Source organism: Oncorhynchus keta, chromosome 26 (assembly GCF_023373465.1).
Source record: "Oncorhynchus keta strain PuntledgeMale-10-30-2019 chromosome 26, Oket_V2, whole genome shotgun sequence".
NCBI classification, from domain to species: domain Eukaryota; kingdom Metazoa; phylum Chordata; class Actinopteri; order Salmoniformes; family Salmonidae; genus Oncorhynchus; species Oncorhynchus keta.
In genome coordinates, this window is record NC_068446.1 from 5,954,929 (window position 1) to 5,973,630 (window position 18,702).

The following is an 18,702-nucleotide window of genomic DNA, read 5'->3' on the forward strand; positions in this document are numbered from 1 at the left end:
CCCCCGAGCCCAATGCCATAATACAAGAGTTTCTGGGACCCCCGAGCCCAATGCCATAATACAAGAGTTTCTGGGACCCCCGAGCCCAATGCCATAATACAAGAGTTTCTGGGACCCCCGAGCCCAATGCCATAATACAAGAGTTTCTGGGACCCCCGAGCCCAATGCCATAATACAAGAGTTTGTATTGTGCATGACAATATGTAGAGCATAGCTCAAACGATGGGGGCAACAGAAATATTACCCATGGCAACAGTGCGTCGTTGCACACAGCCATATTTTATTTTCCTCGACAGGCGAACACAATCCCAGCCTGTGTCACAGGGTCACATTTTCCCTCCGGCTGGTTAATGGGCTGTAGAGATGGTTAGCACGTACGATTAGTTTTAATCTAGTACATTTGACTGGGTAACAAACAGGGTTGAATACATTTCAACACGTGTCAAGTTTAGTATTTTTTTTCATTGCAAGATGAGACAAAACTAAAAAAAAAAATCTCTCTTTAATGCTTTTGAAACGTGTGAAGGGGTGCAGGGATCAGATGAGAAATTCTGAAAAGATTTTATGACTTTATTTTACTTTGCTGCACAGCAGTGTGAGAATCAATATTGTGTACCCGGGTACAGCCAGAAGAGGACTGGCCACCCCACATAGCCCGGTTCCTCTCTAGGTTTCTTCCTAGGTTTTGGCCTTTCTAGGGAGTTTTTCCTAGCCACCGTGCTTTTACACCTGCATTGTTTGCTGTTTGGGGTTTTAGGCTGGGTTTCTGTACAGCACTTTGAGATATCAGCTGATGTACGAAGGGCTATATAAATAAATTTGATTTGATTTGTGATAAAGAGACGAATTTCGTAAACATTTGGCAGCACTGGTAGAATGTAGCTGTCTTTATAGATTTACAGTCGAGGGGATGATTTTGAAACAGTCAAACATTATCGTACAACATTTCAAATATATTCAACCTTATCTTCAACCCACATAAAAAAAACAAACATTTATTCTACAAATGTCTGTCACCATTTAAACAAGATGATTCAATCTTTACAATGCAGTTAGTATGTGAGTATAGTGTGTTTGAAGTGTGTAACTAGTGCAATTGTAATGAAAGTGCAAGGAGAAGCAAGGCATTGTACACCTACATAGATGTGTTTGACCGTGACATTGACAAACCTTCCACTTAGACTCATTTCATTTGCTTTGAAATGAAAAAAAAAAAAGAAAAGTCATGAACCAAAGTACCTTTTCAAGGACAATAATCAGAAATGCTTGAATAACCTACCTCAGAAAATGCTAAACATCTTGAAATGATTTGGCAACATAATACTTTCCTTCCTAAGGTAAATGTGATAACAACCTAGAACATTTTACCAATCCAAACCTCCAGTACTTTCTCAGTATTGCTAAAAAAAAAACGAACTGTAGTGTATGAATGGCACTCTCCTATACAAGCACTTCACCAGGCCCAGCTATAGAACCACAGATATATCCTTCCTCATGCACGTCCTCTGATGATCCCCGTTGGCGGCTTCTGTAGTGCAGCACTGATTTCCTTAAAAGGTAAATGTGTGTTATATTTGGCTGAGAGTCACTCTTCCAATAAGCCAAGGCACCAGATTCTCCATCAGTGTCAACAACGTATACGATTCAGTAGAGCGCATATCCCTAAGTACAATTTCATATCCATAATACAGACTTCTGGTATGTTTGATTATTTTTTCTAATGTTACGGATTACATTTGAGCAGTCAAAACTAACAGCAACTATCTACAGTACAGGATAACAGTTTGAATGTTTTTAAGTTTAGCTAATTAAGCCATGAATGCTGGTGTGAGAAAGATAAATAAATACATTTAGGTGTCTGAAATAATTGTTTCATAGCTAGCAGATCCATAGGGGATAGGGAGTGTCTGAGAGGGGGTCTTGAGAGGTCCAGTTGGACGAGTCCTGGCCTTGGATAAGCCTGTTTCAGTCTGTCTGGTAAAGTCACTTCGCCGGCCATTGAAAAGTATCTGATCATGACCTTTGCCCTTGGCGTCGGCCTTCAGAGCAGCAGAAAAGTCTCCAGCAGTGGCAGCCGATGTCCGTGGGTTGTGGATGAAGGGCCATTCATTTTTCTCCGGGGTTAATGCTGCCGAAAGGTCGTAATCTCTTCCAAAACCTTGCTTGGAAGTGAATGCTGGGTATTTGTCCTTCACTGATGGCTGAAATACCTGATTCATAAACAAAAACAAAGCATACAATAACGGCACATGAAAGTCAGGAAAGTTTCTTGAAGTATCCAAAGAAGCCCACCTGAGAGCTGGAGAGCAGGGAGGGGAAACCTGCCTCAGATTCTAAGCTAAATGCTGCCACCTGGTGTCGAGTTCATTTTATGTACAGAAGAACAGTTAACGCCTAAACTCACCATGTGTGGCACTGTGCAAGACATGCCCCCCCCCCCCCCAAAAAAAAAAAATCTAAAATCCAATCGCGCTATTTACTGTCTTGACTCTCTATATGATGAAAGTTCGGTCACACTTACAGCCATTCTCTCGTCTCACTCCCTAACCTTGCTTTCAATGGGATATCCATTTCATCTGATTACAAACGAATAGGACTTTGACCAAATAGTAAAGGCTTCAGTTCACCCACCTTGGACAGTTCTTGGCTGATTCTCTCATAGGCTTCTACTCTAGAAGTATCCAGGACTAGGATCTTCTTTGGCGACAAGCAACGATATGACTAGAAACACAAAATGACAACAACAAAACAATCCTGTATCAAAACGGACAGCAGTGTGTTATTGCCGGTAATATTAAAAATCAACGATTGATTGATTGTGAGTACAGTATCAAAGATATAAGTGCGAAACTAGACGGACATACCAGGAAGATAAACATGTTATGTTTTATGAGTGCAATGCCGTTCTAATGAATCCTGTCACACTCGCAGACTGGTGAAAATAAAGGCTGTTTCTGATCTCTTGTCACATTGTGTGCTCCACCATTTGACCAAGCATCAGTAGAAGTTCCAATGCAGCAGTCCAATACACTATGATAAATCCAGGTTTTATGTGTTGAAATATCCAGGATCATAGTAGCTGAGCTCCTTATATTTCACATGCTGTATTTCTCCTCAGCAGCAGCCTCACATGTCTGAACAGCAAATAAATCAGCAGCCAGAGACTCAGTAATTTGCTCATAGGCTGCTTTAGGATTCACATCCTTAAGTACTAACAGAAACTATTAAATTCACATTACTGAGCCCCAGTCAGCTCAGTGTAATTTCCCATTACCTGCAGAGGGAAATGGCTCGTGCTGACATCCACAAAAGACTGGCAGTAATGAGGGTCCATGTAAATCAAGCTGTCATCTACAAGGACAAAACAAAAGACAAGTTATTCAAAAAAACATCTGATTATTACAAACACTACCACGCCGACGACACATCACTTCCCTCCACTTTCTATGCAGAGTAGCTCAAAGTCATTCCGCTAGGCAACTGTTAGCCTTCTTACAGTCAAATATGCCTCTTGTTTTTCAATATCGACCAGGGTGGATTAAACTCTGCATAATCAAATCTCGTTGTGCGAGCACATTTTTTCCCCCCCTGGCCACGGAAAGGAGGCTGTCATTGAATTTTTGTGTAGGGCAATTACTTTTACAAACACACAATTATATTCAGCTATTTGCATATGATGTATGTGGGCTGGAGTTGCGTTTTGGCAGCGAGAATGTATTGCTTGTCATTTAGACATAATCCGGCACTGTATTTCAAATTGGTAAAATGTAAATGCATAAATATTGACTGCCAACATGTACAACTGAAGGTTCCTCCTGGCCGCTGAAGGTGATGGAGAGTCACTCACTTTAGGCCCCACTGGATAGATGAGGATGAGATGATATGCATAATGCCTCCTATGGAAATCAATTACGAACACAACTTGGGAGGTTTACCCCTCATGATAAATGAGCCAGGCTTTGATGGTCAGAGAAAAATAAAATAAGCGCTGTTTCACACACACTCCTCTCATATCCAGTCCTCTATGGTCTTCTCGTCACGTACACAAATGCATGAACTTACTTTGCCTCTTTATACAGAGGAGAAAGGACATTATGCTAAATGATCTCCACTTCCCTCTCTAGTCCTTTGCTTGGTTGCTGGGTGAAACACTAACCTTGAAAGCCCAGGAAGTAGCAGGCCTGTTTGGGACTTCCCCTCGATGATGCCGATACAGTGCTCCCAACTCTATATGCACTGAGGAGGATTGAGACCAGGGGACAAACAGTGAAATGGGTCGTGCCACCAACTGGGTGCCTTTTGAGTAGTGTAACTTAATCATTTAAAAAGAAATGTAAAAAAGTTTGATTTTTTTTTTTTACAATTTTGTCCCCCCAAAAAAGAATTCCCATCTCACCAAAAAAAAAATGAAGCTCCGGAAGCTCTGGACTGGGGACCGTCGCCGGAAGCTCTGGACTGGGGACCGTCGCCGGAAGCTCTGGACTGGGGACCGTCGCCGGAAGCTCTGGACTGGGGACCGTCGCCGGAAGCTCTGGACTGGGGACCGTCGCCGGAAGCTCTGGACTGGGGACCGTCGCCGGAAGCTCTGGACTGGGGACCGTCGCGGAAGCCCTGGACTGGGGACCGTCGCCGGAAGCCCTGGACTGGGGACCGTCGCCGGAAGCCCTGGACTGGGGACCGTCGCCGGAAGCCCTGGACTGGGGACCGTCGCCGGAAGCCCTGGACTGGGGACCGTCGCCGGTAGCTCTGGACTGGGGACCGTCGCCGGAAGCCCTGGACTGGGGACCGTCGCCGGAAGCCCTGGACTGGGGACCGTCGCCGGAAGCCCTGGACTGGGGACCGTCGCCGGAAGCTCTGGACTGGGGACCGTCGCCGGAAGCCCTGGACTGGGGACCGTCGCCGGAAGCCCTGGACTGGGGACCGTCGCCGGAAGCTCTGGACTGGGGACCGTCGCGGAAGCCCTGGACTGGGGACCGTCGCCGGAAGCCCTGGACTGGGGACCGTCGCCGGAAGCTCTGGACTGGGGACCGTCGCCGGAAGCTCTGGACTGGGGACCGTCGCCGGAAGCTCTGGACTGGGGACCGTCGCCGGAAGCTCTGGACTGGGGACCGTCGCCGGAAGCTCTGGACTGGGGACCGTCGCCGGAAACCTGGTGCATGGAGCCGGCACAGGTGGCTCCGGACCGGTGATACGCACCTCATGGCGAGTGAGAAGAGCAGGCACAGGATGCACCGGACTGGGAAGGCGCACCAGAGGCCTAGTGCGTGGAGCCGGCACAGGTGGCACCGGACTGGTGATACGCACTTCAGGGCCACTGCGAGGAGTGGGCACACGATGTACCGGACTGGGAAGGGGCACTGTAGGACTAGTGCGTGGAGCCGGCACAGGTGGTACAGGACTGGTGACACACTTCAGGGCAAGTGCGAGGAGGAGACACAGAACGTACCGGACTGGGAACACGCACTTCAGGGAGAGTGCGCAGAGGAGACACAGGACATACCGGACTGGGAAGGCGCACTGGAGACCAGAAACATGAAGCCGGCCCATGTTTCACTGAACTGATGACACGTTCCTCCAAACGCCTGAGTTGCCGCATACTCCTAGCCAACTCCATTCTCTGGTAATCCCTCCTCACACTGTTCCATCGAATCCCACGTGGTCTCTGGCTCTTCCCTCTGCTCAGCCGCCACCTCCATGTGCCCTCCCCAAAAACTTGCGGGCTGTTTTTGGGCTTATGTTGTGGCCTCGAACCCCGGCGTCGTCGCTGTCTTCCCTTCTCTCCTTGCGTCTGCTTCCAAGGAAGGCTTTCGTGTCCTCCCATTATTTCCTCCCAAGCCCAGGATATCTTCTCCTCCTGGGCACGATGCTTGGTCCTGGAGTGGTGGGATCTTCTCTCACGTTCGTCGTAAGAACATTCGGACCAAAGCGCAGCGTGACATGGGTTCCACATATTTATTGAGGTGAAACAATAAAGAACAACCGAAACGTGACGTTCTGGAGTGCTCACAGGCAACAACACAAAAACAAGATCCCACAAAACACAGTGGGGAAATGGCTGCCTAAACATGATCCCCAATCAAAGACAACGATAAACAGCTGCCTCCGATTGGGAACCATACCAGGCCATCATAGAAATAAAATAACCTAGATTACCCACCCTAGTCACACCCCGACCTAACCAAAATAGAGAATAAAAAGGCTATCTAATGGTCAGGGCGTGACCATATGAGATGAGTAATGTAGGGTATGAAAACATTATATAAAGTGGCATTGTTTACAGTGGCAAGTGATACATTTAATTACATCAAGATGGCAAGATGCAGTAGATGGTATAACGTACAGTATATGCATATGAGATCTGTAATGTAGGGTATGTAAGCATTATGGCTAGTGGCTAGTGATAAATTGATTACATCAGAGTTGGGTCAGTATGTTGGCAGCAGCCACTCAATGTTAGTGGTGGCTGTTTAACAGTCTGATGGCCTTGAGATAGAAGCTGTTATTCAGTCTCTCGGTCCCAGCTTTGATGCACCTGTACTGACCTCGCCTTCTGGATGATAGCGGGGTGAACAGGCAGTGGCTCGGGTGGTTGTTGTCCTTGATGATCTTTTTGGCCTTCCTGTGACATCGGGTGGTGTAGGTGTCCTGGAGGGCAGGTAGTAACCCTATCATAAGGGTTATACATTCATTCTTGCATTCAACAGCCAGATGGCTTATTATTTTTTTTAGGATATCACAGGTAAACATACACCTAATGAGATATCTAGCTAGCTAATAATAATAATAATAATAATAATAATAGCTACCCTCTCGCTTTCTTCTGGCTGGCAAGCTAGTAGCTACAAATCCAAATACAAGCCAGTTCGTTTTAGCTCTAATACCTAATGACAAATACTCTTCAAATAGTCAATTTGAGCATTTTATTTTGTACAGTCAAAAGAAAACCGAAATGTAAAAAAGACAAGATGTAAGCTAAATCAAGTAGGCTACCTTGGTACACTTACTCTGACTGCAGCTTGAACAACAGTAAACAGGCTAATGTTAGTTACCATTATTAAGGTAGCTAACATTTTCTGACGAGACAGATAGTGAGAGGCCTGGAAATACGATGACATTGCCAAAGTGGGCAAGTCATTAGTATGAAACAAACTTTGCAATCAATTATGTCAATTGCCATAGCTAGAAACGTTAGTCAAAAAAATATCTAGCTAGAAACACTAAAGTTATTTAGCTAAAAATCCAGTACTGTCCCGTAATATTAGCTAGCCTCTTTTAGAATGTAATAACACTACTCTATCCAAGTCAGAATGATGAACAAACTTCATTTCAATTTACTTTCCCTGTTTCCACCGATTTTGTCCCTGTGTCGGGGGTAATGTGATAGAAATGATCCACGAGGAAGTCTTATCAACCCAACCGTGCCTTCATTAGATGGTTTGTATTACCGGCTTTATTTTCAATACTGATGCAATGCACATGTGACAAACACTTGCACAACATGGCCGAGCCTAACCGAACCACAGATCTGAATGACAAACACTTCCAGCTGATTGTGATTGCTCTACGTTAGGTTACATTCGGCTACTGTTTATATATTGTGCAATGAGTCAAGAGATAGAAAATACAACCGACAAAAAAACCTACCGGCATCGCAAATAGTAGGGTAAACAACACTGTCCTGTGGATGCCCTATCTCCACCTCCTACCGCCAAAAAGGACCAACAGCATCTACAAGCGGTAATAAGTGTAGGTAGAATTGTATTTAACATTCGGGGTTGTAGAGATTATTGCCTCTTTTCTAGGGCGACTTCGGTCAGCAAGGTGTGCTGTGCTGTGCAGGAGATTCCACAGCCAAATCAGAAAAAGTGATTGTTCAAATCAAATTGTATTGGTCACATACATGCTTAGACAGATGTTATTGCGGGCGTAGCGAAATGCTTGTGTTTCTACCTTCAACAGTGCAGTAATATCTAACAAGTAATATCTAACAATTTCACCACAATACACACAATACACACAAATCTAAGGTAATGGAATGGAATTAAGAATATATAAATATTTGGACAAGCAATGTCAGAGTGGCATAGACTAAGATACAGTAGAATTTAATAGAATGCAGTATATACATATGAGATGAGTAAAATATGTTAAAATTAGTGGCTAGTGTTCCATTATTAAAATGGCCAGTGATTTCAAGTTTATGTACACTACCGTTCAAAAGTTTGGGGTCATTTAGAGATTTCCTTGTTTTTGAAAGAAAATCTCATTTTTTTTGTCCATTAAAATAACATAAAATTGATCAGAAACACAGTGTAGACATTGTTAATGTTGTAAATGACTATCGTAGCTGGAAACAGCATATTTTTTAATGGGATGTCTATATAGGCGTACAGAGGCCCATTATCAGCAACCATCACTCCGGTGTTCCAATGGCACGTTGTGTTAGCTAATCCAAGTTATAATTTTAAAAGGCTAACTGATCATTAGAAAACCCTTTTGCAATTATGTTAGCACAGCTGAAAAATATTTTCGACTCGTTGATTATCTAGAGCATCAGCATGTGTGGGTTTGATTACAGGCTCAAAATGGCCAGAAACAATGCACTTTTTTCTGAAACTGGGTCAGTCTATTCTTGTTCTGAGATATGAAGCCTATTCCATGCGAGAAATTGCCAAGAAACTGAAGATCTCGTACAACGCTGTGTACTACTCCCTTCACAGGACAGCGCAAACTGTCTAACCAGAATAGAAAGAGGAGTGGGAGGCCCCAGGGGCACAACTGAGCAAGAGGGCAAGTACATTAGAGTGTCTAGTTTGAGAAACAGACACCTCACAAGTACTCAATTGGCAGCTTCATTAACTTCTTAAGGTATAGGGGGAAGCATTTTCACTTTTGGATAGTGATAGCGAGCCCAATTTCAACTTCCTGCTACTCATGCCAAGAATATAAGTATATATAATATATATAATAATATGTGCATATTATTAGTGGATTTGGATAGAAATTTGAAAAAGTGCGTCCCACTTGGCCAAAAAAACAGAGAAAATGCAGCGCGGCAAATTTAAATAAATTGATATAAAAATCAAACTTTCATTAAATCACACATGTAAGATACTCAATTAAAGCTACACCCGTTGTGAATCCAGCCAACATGTCAGATTTTAAAAATGCTTTTCGGCGAAAGCATAAGAAGCTATTATCTGATGATAGCACAACAGTAAACAAAGAGGGCAGCATATTTCAACCCTGCAGGCGCTACACAAAACGCAAAAATAAAATATAAAACATGCCTGACCTTTGACGAGCTTCTTTTGTTGGCACTCCAATATGTCCCATAAACATCACAATTGGTCCTTTTGTTCGATTAATTCCGTCCATATATATCCAAAATGTCAATTTATTTGTGCGTTTGATCCAGAAAAAAAACTGCTTCGAAAATGCTAACGTCACTACAAAATATTTCTAAAGTTGCCTATAAACTTTGCCAAGATATTTCAAACTACTTTGTAATACAACTTTGGGTATTTTTAAACGTTAATAATCGATCAAATTGAAGACGTTCTATCTGTTTTCAATGCTGGTGATTTACCGCCGCTCTGATATCCAAAAGACATTCCCGGCTGTATGTAATAACACACAAATAATAATCTGAGAAATAACACATAAAAAGAAAAAAAAATACTGCAAAGTTGTCTAGGAACTATAAGAACGGCTGCCCTATCTATCGGCACCATCTAGTTTGGATGGAATACAGTTCAAAGGCAGCCATACTGCACAATATCGCTTACCTTTGAGCGGGACCAGCACAAAACTAGGAGGGAATGTGTAAATAAAAAATGAATGTTCATTGTTCTATTATAATCAGATCACCTTTTGACGCTATGCACCAGCCAAAAATTATATTACACCTGAACAGGCTGAAATTCCAGGCAATTTTTTCTAACAGCTATTACACAAAAGGGCCATTAGCATAATTTTCCCAATTTCAGTTTTTGACCTCAAAGTGTGAAATGATCATTAAAAAAACTAGAAAACATGTTAACCGCAATGTCTCTTTAAAATATCAAAGGGACACAAAAGGCACTCATTTATTGTAAAGACCCAATTACTCTGCCATATAGAGATGTGGCCAAGTATAATGAACACACAGTAATACCATTCGCTCCATTCTAACCATTATTATGAGCCGTCCTCTCCTCCCCTCAGCAGCCTCAAGTGATTGGGACCCTTGCAGTTTTCTAAAAAGAAACGTCCTCTCACTGTCAACTGCGATTATTTTCAGCAAACTTAACATGTGTAAATATTTGTATGAACAAGATTCAACAACAGACATAAACTGAACAAGTTCCACAGACATGTGACTAACAGAAATTGAATAATGTGTCCCTGAACAAAGGGGGGGTCAAAATCAAAAGTAACAGTCAGTATCTGGTGTGGCCACCGGCTGCATTGAGATCCGGGCTCTTCGCTGGCCATGGCAGAACACTGATATTCCTGTCTTGCAGGAAATCACGCACAGAACGAGCAGTATAGCTGGTGGCATTGTCATGCTGGTGGGTCAGGTCAGGATGAGCCTGCAGGAAGGGTACCACATGAGAGAGGAGGATGTCTTCCCTCTTATGCACAGCGTTGAGATTGCCTGCAATGACAACAAGCTCAGTCCGATGATGCTGTGACACACCGCCCCAGACCATGACGGACCCTCCACCTCCAAATCGATCCCGCTCCAGGGTACAGGCCTCGGTGTAACGCTCATTCCTTCAATGATAAACGCAAATCCAACCATCACCCCTGGTGAGACAAAACCGCGACTCGTCAGTGAAGAGCACTTTTTGCCAGTCCTGTCTGATCCAGCGATGGTGGGTTTGTGCCCATAGGCGATGTTGTGGCCAATGATGTCTGGTGAGGACCTGCCTTACAACAGGCCTACAAGCCCTCAGTCCAACCTCTCTCAGCCTATTGTGGACAGTCTGAGCACTGATGGAGGGATTGTGTGTTCCTGGTGTAACTCGGGCAGTTGTTGTTGCCATCCTGTACATCTGTCCCACAGGTGTGATGTTCGGATGTACCGATCCTGTGCAGGTGTTTTTCCACATGGTCTACCACTGCGAGGATGATCAGCTGTCAGTCCTGTCTCCCTGTAGCTCTGTCTTAGGCATCTCACAGTACGGACATTGCAATTTATTGCCCTTGCCACATCTGCAGTCCTCGCAGTGGCGGTCCATGTATAACAACACCTGCCCAGGATCGGTGAACAGGGCATCTTTCTTTTGGTGTTTTTCAGAGTCAGTAGACTCTGAAAGTGTCGTAAGTTTTCACAACTACGACCTTAATTGCCTACTGTCTGTAAGCTGTTAGTGTCTTAACGACAGTTCCACACGTGTGCCTCAGTGTGTGAATTTCGGCCAGCGAGAGGCTACTTTGTTTTATAGAGTAGCTTGTACCCAATTACCCCCCCCCCCACTTTTAATTTCCTTAATTTTGTCAAATACTTTCTGTGGTACACATCAGAGTCAAATCATTTCTATAGAACAAACTTCACGTCAGGACAGGCACCCGGACTTATTAATTAATGTATGTGTATTATATTAAACATAGAGGAGGGACTAAAATGTTGGCGAGCAATAAACGTTTCAGAGCAACTATGGCTGAATTATCCTTACACTTTCACAAATACCTGTCGAAAAAGACATGTGAGAGATGACGAAGATTTATTTATAGACGAATACAAATCAGTAGCGGACCCAGGGCGCCATACAAGCTATAACCGCCACATACACTTGAAACAAATATCCAGACCGAAAACTGCTTTCTGCTACTAAGATCAGTGCAATGTAGACTAAACTGACAACGGCGTGAAGAGCAGTTATCTAGACTAGCAAGCAAGTCGCAGCAATGAGGAACGCGGGGGGGGATTCTGGCAGGGGGGAGATTTTCGGTACAACACCTGTACAGCGCTCTGGACAGCTCCGGCCCAAGTCAAGTACTGTATTCAACCAAGTACTAGCTCCGGGGTGCCAATCATTTTGTCCATGCCATTTGTATTTTTTTGGGGGGGGCTCCAGGGGGAGTGGAGGATGCTGACACCCACCTGAAGGAGGCCTACCACCGCACCCAAGTGTCCTGGCTGGGGGATTTAAGTTAAAAAATAAAAATGGTTCTGCAATGTTAAAAATCCAATAACAAGTTGCTGTGCTGTGACCAAAAGTTGTTTTAAATTTCAACTTATTTCAATAGAAATAGTTAAAAATGTAAGAAAAGTGCAAGGGTGCTAATATATTGTCCGCAACTTTACACAGAACAGGAATATACTGGATGGACTGAATATAACAAGTCTATGTACTACTGTAGCTAATACCAACCCTCTGCTGTCAAATCCAACTTAGATATATTTGGGACATACTACTCATGAACAACCTACTCTTTTCTCTAATCACTACTTTCTACACTCTTTTCAATACAAGTTTATGTAAAGGAGAGGATAAACCTATGAGGGTTATGTTATTTCTTCCCCCCCCACCTTGACGAAGTTGAAGTACTCTGGGTTTGTCGCCTCTCCCTCCCTCCAGTGGGACTGGGCCGCTCCCCCGCCACACACGAACAGTGGCTATCGATGACATCAGCGTGTACACTATGGTTGATCAACACTAGAGGTCAGACAGGGTCAAACTTTTGCAGAGTCGAGTGCTACTACACCGGTAGGTCATGGAGCAAGTGGGAGGGAAAGTACGGCCCACGGGCACTTCAATCCGGCCCGCGAGACATAAAAAAGAAAATACATATATTCTTTTTACCCTTTTTTCTCCCCAATTTCGTGGTATCCAAAAAAAAAAAAGTTTGCCCACCCCTGCCCATAGAGCAACTTCTCTACTCAACTCTCTCACCAAGGCCTCTAATCATAAGTGTGTCTGTATTCTGTAGTGGTGTGAGAGTGTCATCCACTGCTGCTGTCCACCTCTCTCATCCTTATAGTGCCCTACTATTGTACCTGTACTGCTCTCTTCACACACTGGGAGAGTCAAGATCCTGCAGCTCTCATCTTAACACTCTATTTTGTCTCACACAACCAGTCCCAATCACTTGCTATTGAGAAGAATGACTTTACTCAAAATCCAAGATATTGTAGGAAGGAGGAGGATTTAGGATGAGGGGTTGGAGGAGGTGTTAACCTCCTGCCACGTCTCTACCTTTCTACCTGCTCTCCATCTATCCTCTATCTATCCCAGCTCTTAACTATTATCCCTCTCTCTATTCCAGCTCTACAGTTATATCTATTGTCCCCCTAAACTGTGTTTCTTTGTGTTTTTCCTCATGCGGGGTCAGACTGGGCGAGGTGCCCAGAACCTTGGCCCATGGAGGCTCGTCTGTCATATCTGTACAGTCCTGGGAGGCATCAACAGTTATACCCGCCAGCCCAGGGTCTGCTGTCCCCCATCCAGGACACCAGGGTGCGGTGGTAGACCTTCCTCAGGTGGGTGTCAGCCTCCTCCACAACTCCAGGAGCCCCCAGAGGATGGAGCAACGGCCCTGCGTCCAAGGGCCTCTCCCACTGCAACAAGGCCTCCAGGCTGGCCACCAGACGCTTGGCTGCACTGGTAGTTCAGGTCCCTGAGTTTAGAGACTGGAGGGTCAACGCCTCAAACCAGTCTGAGGAACACAGACAGAGGACGATCAGGTTTTTTTTTTTTTTTTCACCTAATATATATTTTTTGTTAGTTGAACACTGCTATTAAAGGAAACTTTTAATGATCAGATCATTTATTTAATGTGCCTTGTTGAAGTATGTTTTGCAAATATACCAAAATCATCAGAAAACTAAATGTAGGCTGCATTCAGTGCAAGAAAGACTAAAGTTACAGCAAATGGTACCAGTGTTCTGGCTGTCAGCTCAAATGTGACATTGAACCACATTCTTCAGACCAATGACTCTTAGAACAAAGACTTGCCTTAAATCTTCTGCTATAACAGATACAGTCCAGTTTGACTTTAAATAAGAGAATGAGAAAACCCTATGGTATAATAGTCCAATTATAGCTTCTCAGTATGTCCTGTATTTCACTTTTACAGCGTTTTAGCCCTACAAACAGAGTGGGCACGTGGGGTGACGAGAGTGGGAGTGGCCAAGGCCATAAAAGGAGCCGGATTAGGGCATGAGGCATTAACATAATGCCCTTGCAGAGTGAATTTAAAGGGAAATTGATCAATAAATATCTTTAAGTGGCCATTAGTAATTTTATAGTGAGAAAGAAAGATTTCTTTAATGACATATTTCAGAATCAGTGGAAGAACAAGTTAAGGCTCAAATATTGTTTTCTAAATGGCTGCATAAAAATAAAACGAGGTTCATATTTATCATTGTGTGGGTCTCAAGAGGTCAGACTCCAAAGAACAGAGAAACCACTTTGTTTAGGAGCCAATAACCTTGACTCCTGTTTTTGCTTTGACATTATGGGGAATTGTGTCTAGATTTAAAAAAAAACATTTTTTGAATAAGGCTGTAATGTAACAAAATGTGGAAAAGGGGGTCTAAATAATTTAGTGGATTCTGCTATTTCAGCCACACTCATTGCTGACAGGTGTATAAAATCAAGCAATCTCCATAGAAACATTGGCAGTAGAATGGCCTTACTGAAGAGCTCAGTGACTTTCAATGTAGCATGGTCATATGATGCCACCTTTCCAGTTCAGTTCATCAAAGTTCTGCCCTGCTAATGCTGCCCCGGTCAATTGTAGGTGCTGTTATTGTGAAGTGTAAACGTATAAGATCAACAATGGCTCAGCCACGAAGTGGTATGCCATACAAACTAACAGAACAGGGCTGAAGTGCGTAGAGTGTAAAAATCATCTGTCTTCGCTTGCAACACTCACTACCGATTTCCAAAATGCCTCTGGAAGCAACATCAGCACAAGAACCAGGGGCGCAACTTTGGCTTTAGAAGTGGGGGGACATAATTATTTAATTGTAAAAAACGAATTCAAGTTGGATAAACACTCCAAAACAGCCTACCTGACCACTCGGGGGCGTCTGCATGGTCCTAAAGCACACCACTTCCAGGTTTTGTGAAAGTTGCTAACAAGAACTGTTCATCGGGAGCTTCATGAAATGTATTTCCATGGCCGAGCAGCCGCACACAAGCCCGAAGATCACCATGTGCAATGCCAAGTGTTGTATGGAGTGGTGTAAAGCTCACCGCGATTGGACTCAGGAGCAGTGGCAACGCATTATCTGGAGTGATGAATCACACTTCACCATCTGGCAGTCCGACGGACGAATCAGGGTTCGGCAGATACCAGGAGAATGCTATCTGTCCCTATGCATAGTGCCAACTGTAAAGTTTGGTGGAGGAGGAATAATGGTCTGAGGCTGTATTGCATGGTTCGGGCTAGGCTACAGCATACAATGACATTATAGACGATTCTGTGCTTCCAAATTTGTGGCAACAGTTTGGGCAAGGCCCTTTCCTGTTTCAGCATGACAATGCCCCCGTGCACAAAGTGAGGTCCATACAGAAATGGTTTGTTGAGATCGGTGTATAAGAACTTGACTGGCCTGAACAGAGCCTTGACCTCAACCCCATCGAACACTTTTGGGATGAATTGGAACACCGACTGCAAGCCAGCCCTAAATCGCATAATATCAGTGCCTGACCTCACTTATGCTCTTGTGGATGAATAGAATCAAGTCCCCACAGCAATGTTCCAACATCTAGTGGAAATCCTTCCTAGAAGAGTGGAGGTTGTTATAGCAGCAAAGGGGGGACCAACTCCATATTAATGGCCATGATCAATGACACCCAGTATATATTCATAGCCACCTCAGCTGACCTCTAAATACATGTCGTCAATAGACACAAGTTCCAAAGGTGAACTAGTAGTAATGCTGCCTATTGGTGCTCTGGGTGTGTAACCGGCTTCTTTTGCTTTATACAGTGGCACCGTCGGGTTACATGCTCGTCGATGTCTCTCTTCATTAATTGGGCCAGTAAAACCGGTGCCTCGCCAGGATAAGAACTCTCTCAGTTCCGACAGTTGTCTTCTCTGGCATGTCTTCCGGTATAGTAGTCCATTGTCGAGGTGAAGTTTCCTCCATTCATGCATCACCTTCCTTATCAAAGGACCACTGGCTCCACGTCTGTCATTACTGGTCAGGACTGTGTTGGCTTCTTTCAGTCTGATTAGTTCTCCAATGGCCTTATCCATTCTCTGAGTCCTCACAAACTCATTGTGGCTGATCGTCGGCAAGGGTCCCCTTGAGTCTGGTTCCGAGTTCCCTTGTGACAGGTTAAGAGTGGCCACCCAGGCTATGTCTTGTCTCTGGGCAGCTTTGCATTCAGCGACATACTTGTTGATGTCCAGTGGCAACCGAAAGAGTGTGTCCGCGTCCATGTTCACCTTGACCCTCTGCATCTGCTGTCAGATCTGAAGTCGGCAAGTTCACCAACACATCTGTGACCCACTGCACTCCGCTCATGATCTACAGTACCAGTCAAATGTTTGGACACACCTACTCATTGAAGGGTTTTTCTTTATTTTTACTATTTTCTACATTGTAGAATAATAGTGGAGACATCAAAACTATGAAATAACACATATGGAGTCAGTAACCAAAAGAGTGTAAAAGTGTATATTTTTCATTCTTCAAAGTAGACACCATTTGTCTTGATGACAGTTCTTCTTGGCCTTCGTGTGACATTGTGAGCTGTAGATGTCCTGGAAGTCAGACAGTGTGCCCTCGGTGATGCGTTGGACGGACTGCACCACCCTCTGGAGAGCATTGTGGTGGCGGGCGGAGCAGTTGTCGTGCCAGGCTACAGCCTTACAGAATACTTTTGATGGTGCATCTGTGGTAGTTCGTGAGGGTCTTAGGGGACAATATACATTTTTTCAGTCTCCCAAGGTTGAAGAGGTGCTGTTGTGCCTTCTTTACCACGCTGTTGGTGTGGAGGGACCATTTCAAGTACTTAGTGTTGTGTACACATGAGGAACTTGAAGCTTTTGACCTTCTCCACTGCAGCCCCATTGATGTGGATGGGTGTGTGCTCTCTCTGATGTCTCCTGTAGTCGACGATCAGCACCTTAGTTTTGTTGAAGTTGAGATTATATTCCTGCCACCACTCTTACAGTGTTCTCCCCTCCTCCCTGTAGGCGATATTTCCGTTGTTAGTAATCAGGCCTACCATTGTTATGTCGTCAGCAAACTTTTGAGTTGGAGACATGCATGACCATGCAGTCATGGGTGAACAGGGAGTGCGGGAGGGGGCTGAGCACGCACCCCTGTGGGGCCCCCGTGTTAAGGATCAGCGTGGCAGAGGTGATGTTGCCTACCTTCACCACCTGGGTGCCTGTCAGGAAGTCTAGGACCCAGTTGCACAAATCTAGGTCCCAGTTGCACAATCCTGGATCCAATTAAACACCCCAGCATCATGCAGCCTCAGCAGCAGTCCCCCTTTCCAGAGCATGTCGTATGCCTTTTCAATGTCCAGTAATAATGCCACCACTTCCTCCTTGATGGCCATCGCATTCTTTATATCACAGTCCAGTGCTAGCACCGAGTCCATGGTTAATCCGCTCTGGTACGGAGAAAAGAGACCAACACTTTCACACATATGTACTTGTCTGTTACCATTCTTTCCATTACTTTACACAGTACAGAGGTCAACTCTATGGGTCGGTATGAGCCCGGGTGGGATGCTATTTTCCCCGGTTTCACGATTGGAACCATGGCATGTTTCCACGCTGCTGGTAACGTCCCCTCCTCCCATACTATATTCAATAATTCCAATACCTCCTCCAGTACCAAATCATCCAGGTATTTAAGTCTGCCAGATCAGAGGTAGTAGGGATGACCAGGGATGTTCTCTTGATAAGTGCGTGAATTAGACAATTTTCCTGTCCTGCTAAGCATTCAAAATGTAACAGGCACTTTCGGGTGTCGGGGAAAATGGAATGTAGTGGAGTAAAAGTAAAACTTGTCAAAAATATAAATAGTCAAGTAAAGTACAGATACCCCATAAAAACGACTTCAGCAGTACTTAAAAGTACTTTACACCACTGGTGGATAGCCTGAAACGTTTTGACACATACAGTAAGTCATCTTTATAATTTACAGTGATCTCTTCTCCATCCTCCAACACCAGCCGTCTGCAACTTCCCAACATTCGCCAATCACCGCCCACACATCCCCCACCGGGTGTATCTGCCCCCAATCTGACGCAATATTTCTCCAACACTCCCACTTAGCTCCCTTAATGACCTTCCCCACCTCCCATAGCTTTAATACTCCACCGCTGAACCCTCCAATATATGTCGTGTCAGGGCCCTGTATTCCAAATTTCGAGCACGAACTGCAACATCACAACCCTTGTTCCTCCGTGTTCTAGGGGCATTCTCTGTGGGATAGTAAGCACAGAAGCTTGAATTGGCAATGAACACAGGAATTCATTCCATTCTTCAACAGATCAGTCACTGTGAACCTCACTGAAACATTCTGCACATTACTCTGCGAATTCCTCCCATCAAGCTTTTCCAATGTCTTTCATCCACTTCCAAAAGTTTCCGGCCAAACCAGCTCAGAATTGGGAAATGGTCGCTCCCAATTGTACAGTATACCGGTCCATTAAATCCCAATCCCCTCTTCTGGCCAGAACCCCTGATGCCAGCGTCAGACAATGCATGACATAGTTGCCCTCCCAATTTGAAATC

General features: G+C 44.5%; 1 protein-coding gene and 1 long non-coding RNA gene across 3 annotated transcripts in view; one reads left to right on the forward strand and one right to left on the reverse strand.

Moving 5' to 3' along the window:
• Positions 1-18,702, forward strand: part of LOC127911997 (uncharacterized) — a 93,050-nt gene that overhangs the window by 66,202 nt on the left and 8,146 nt on the right. The window lies entirely within an intron of this gene.
• On the reverse strand, positions 836-7,428 carry LOC118358690 (translation initiation factor IF-2-like). The gene is made up of 5 exons (XM_035736626.2): positions 4,397-7,428; positions 4,157-4,236; positions 3,275-3,351; positions 2,632-2,721; positions 836-2,210 (listed from the first exon to the last, which is right to left on the reverse strand). The coding sequence occupies exons 1-5, from the start codon at positions 5,545-5,547 to the stop codon at positions 1,851-1,853; spliced, it is 1,758 nt and encodes a 585-aa protein (XP_035592519.2). The 5' UTR covers positions 5,548-7,428; the 3' UTR covers positions 836-1,850.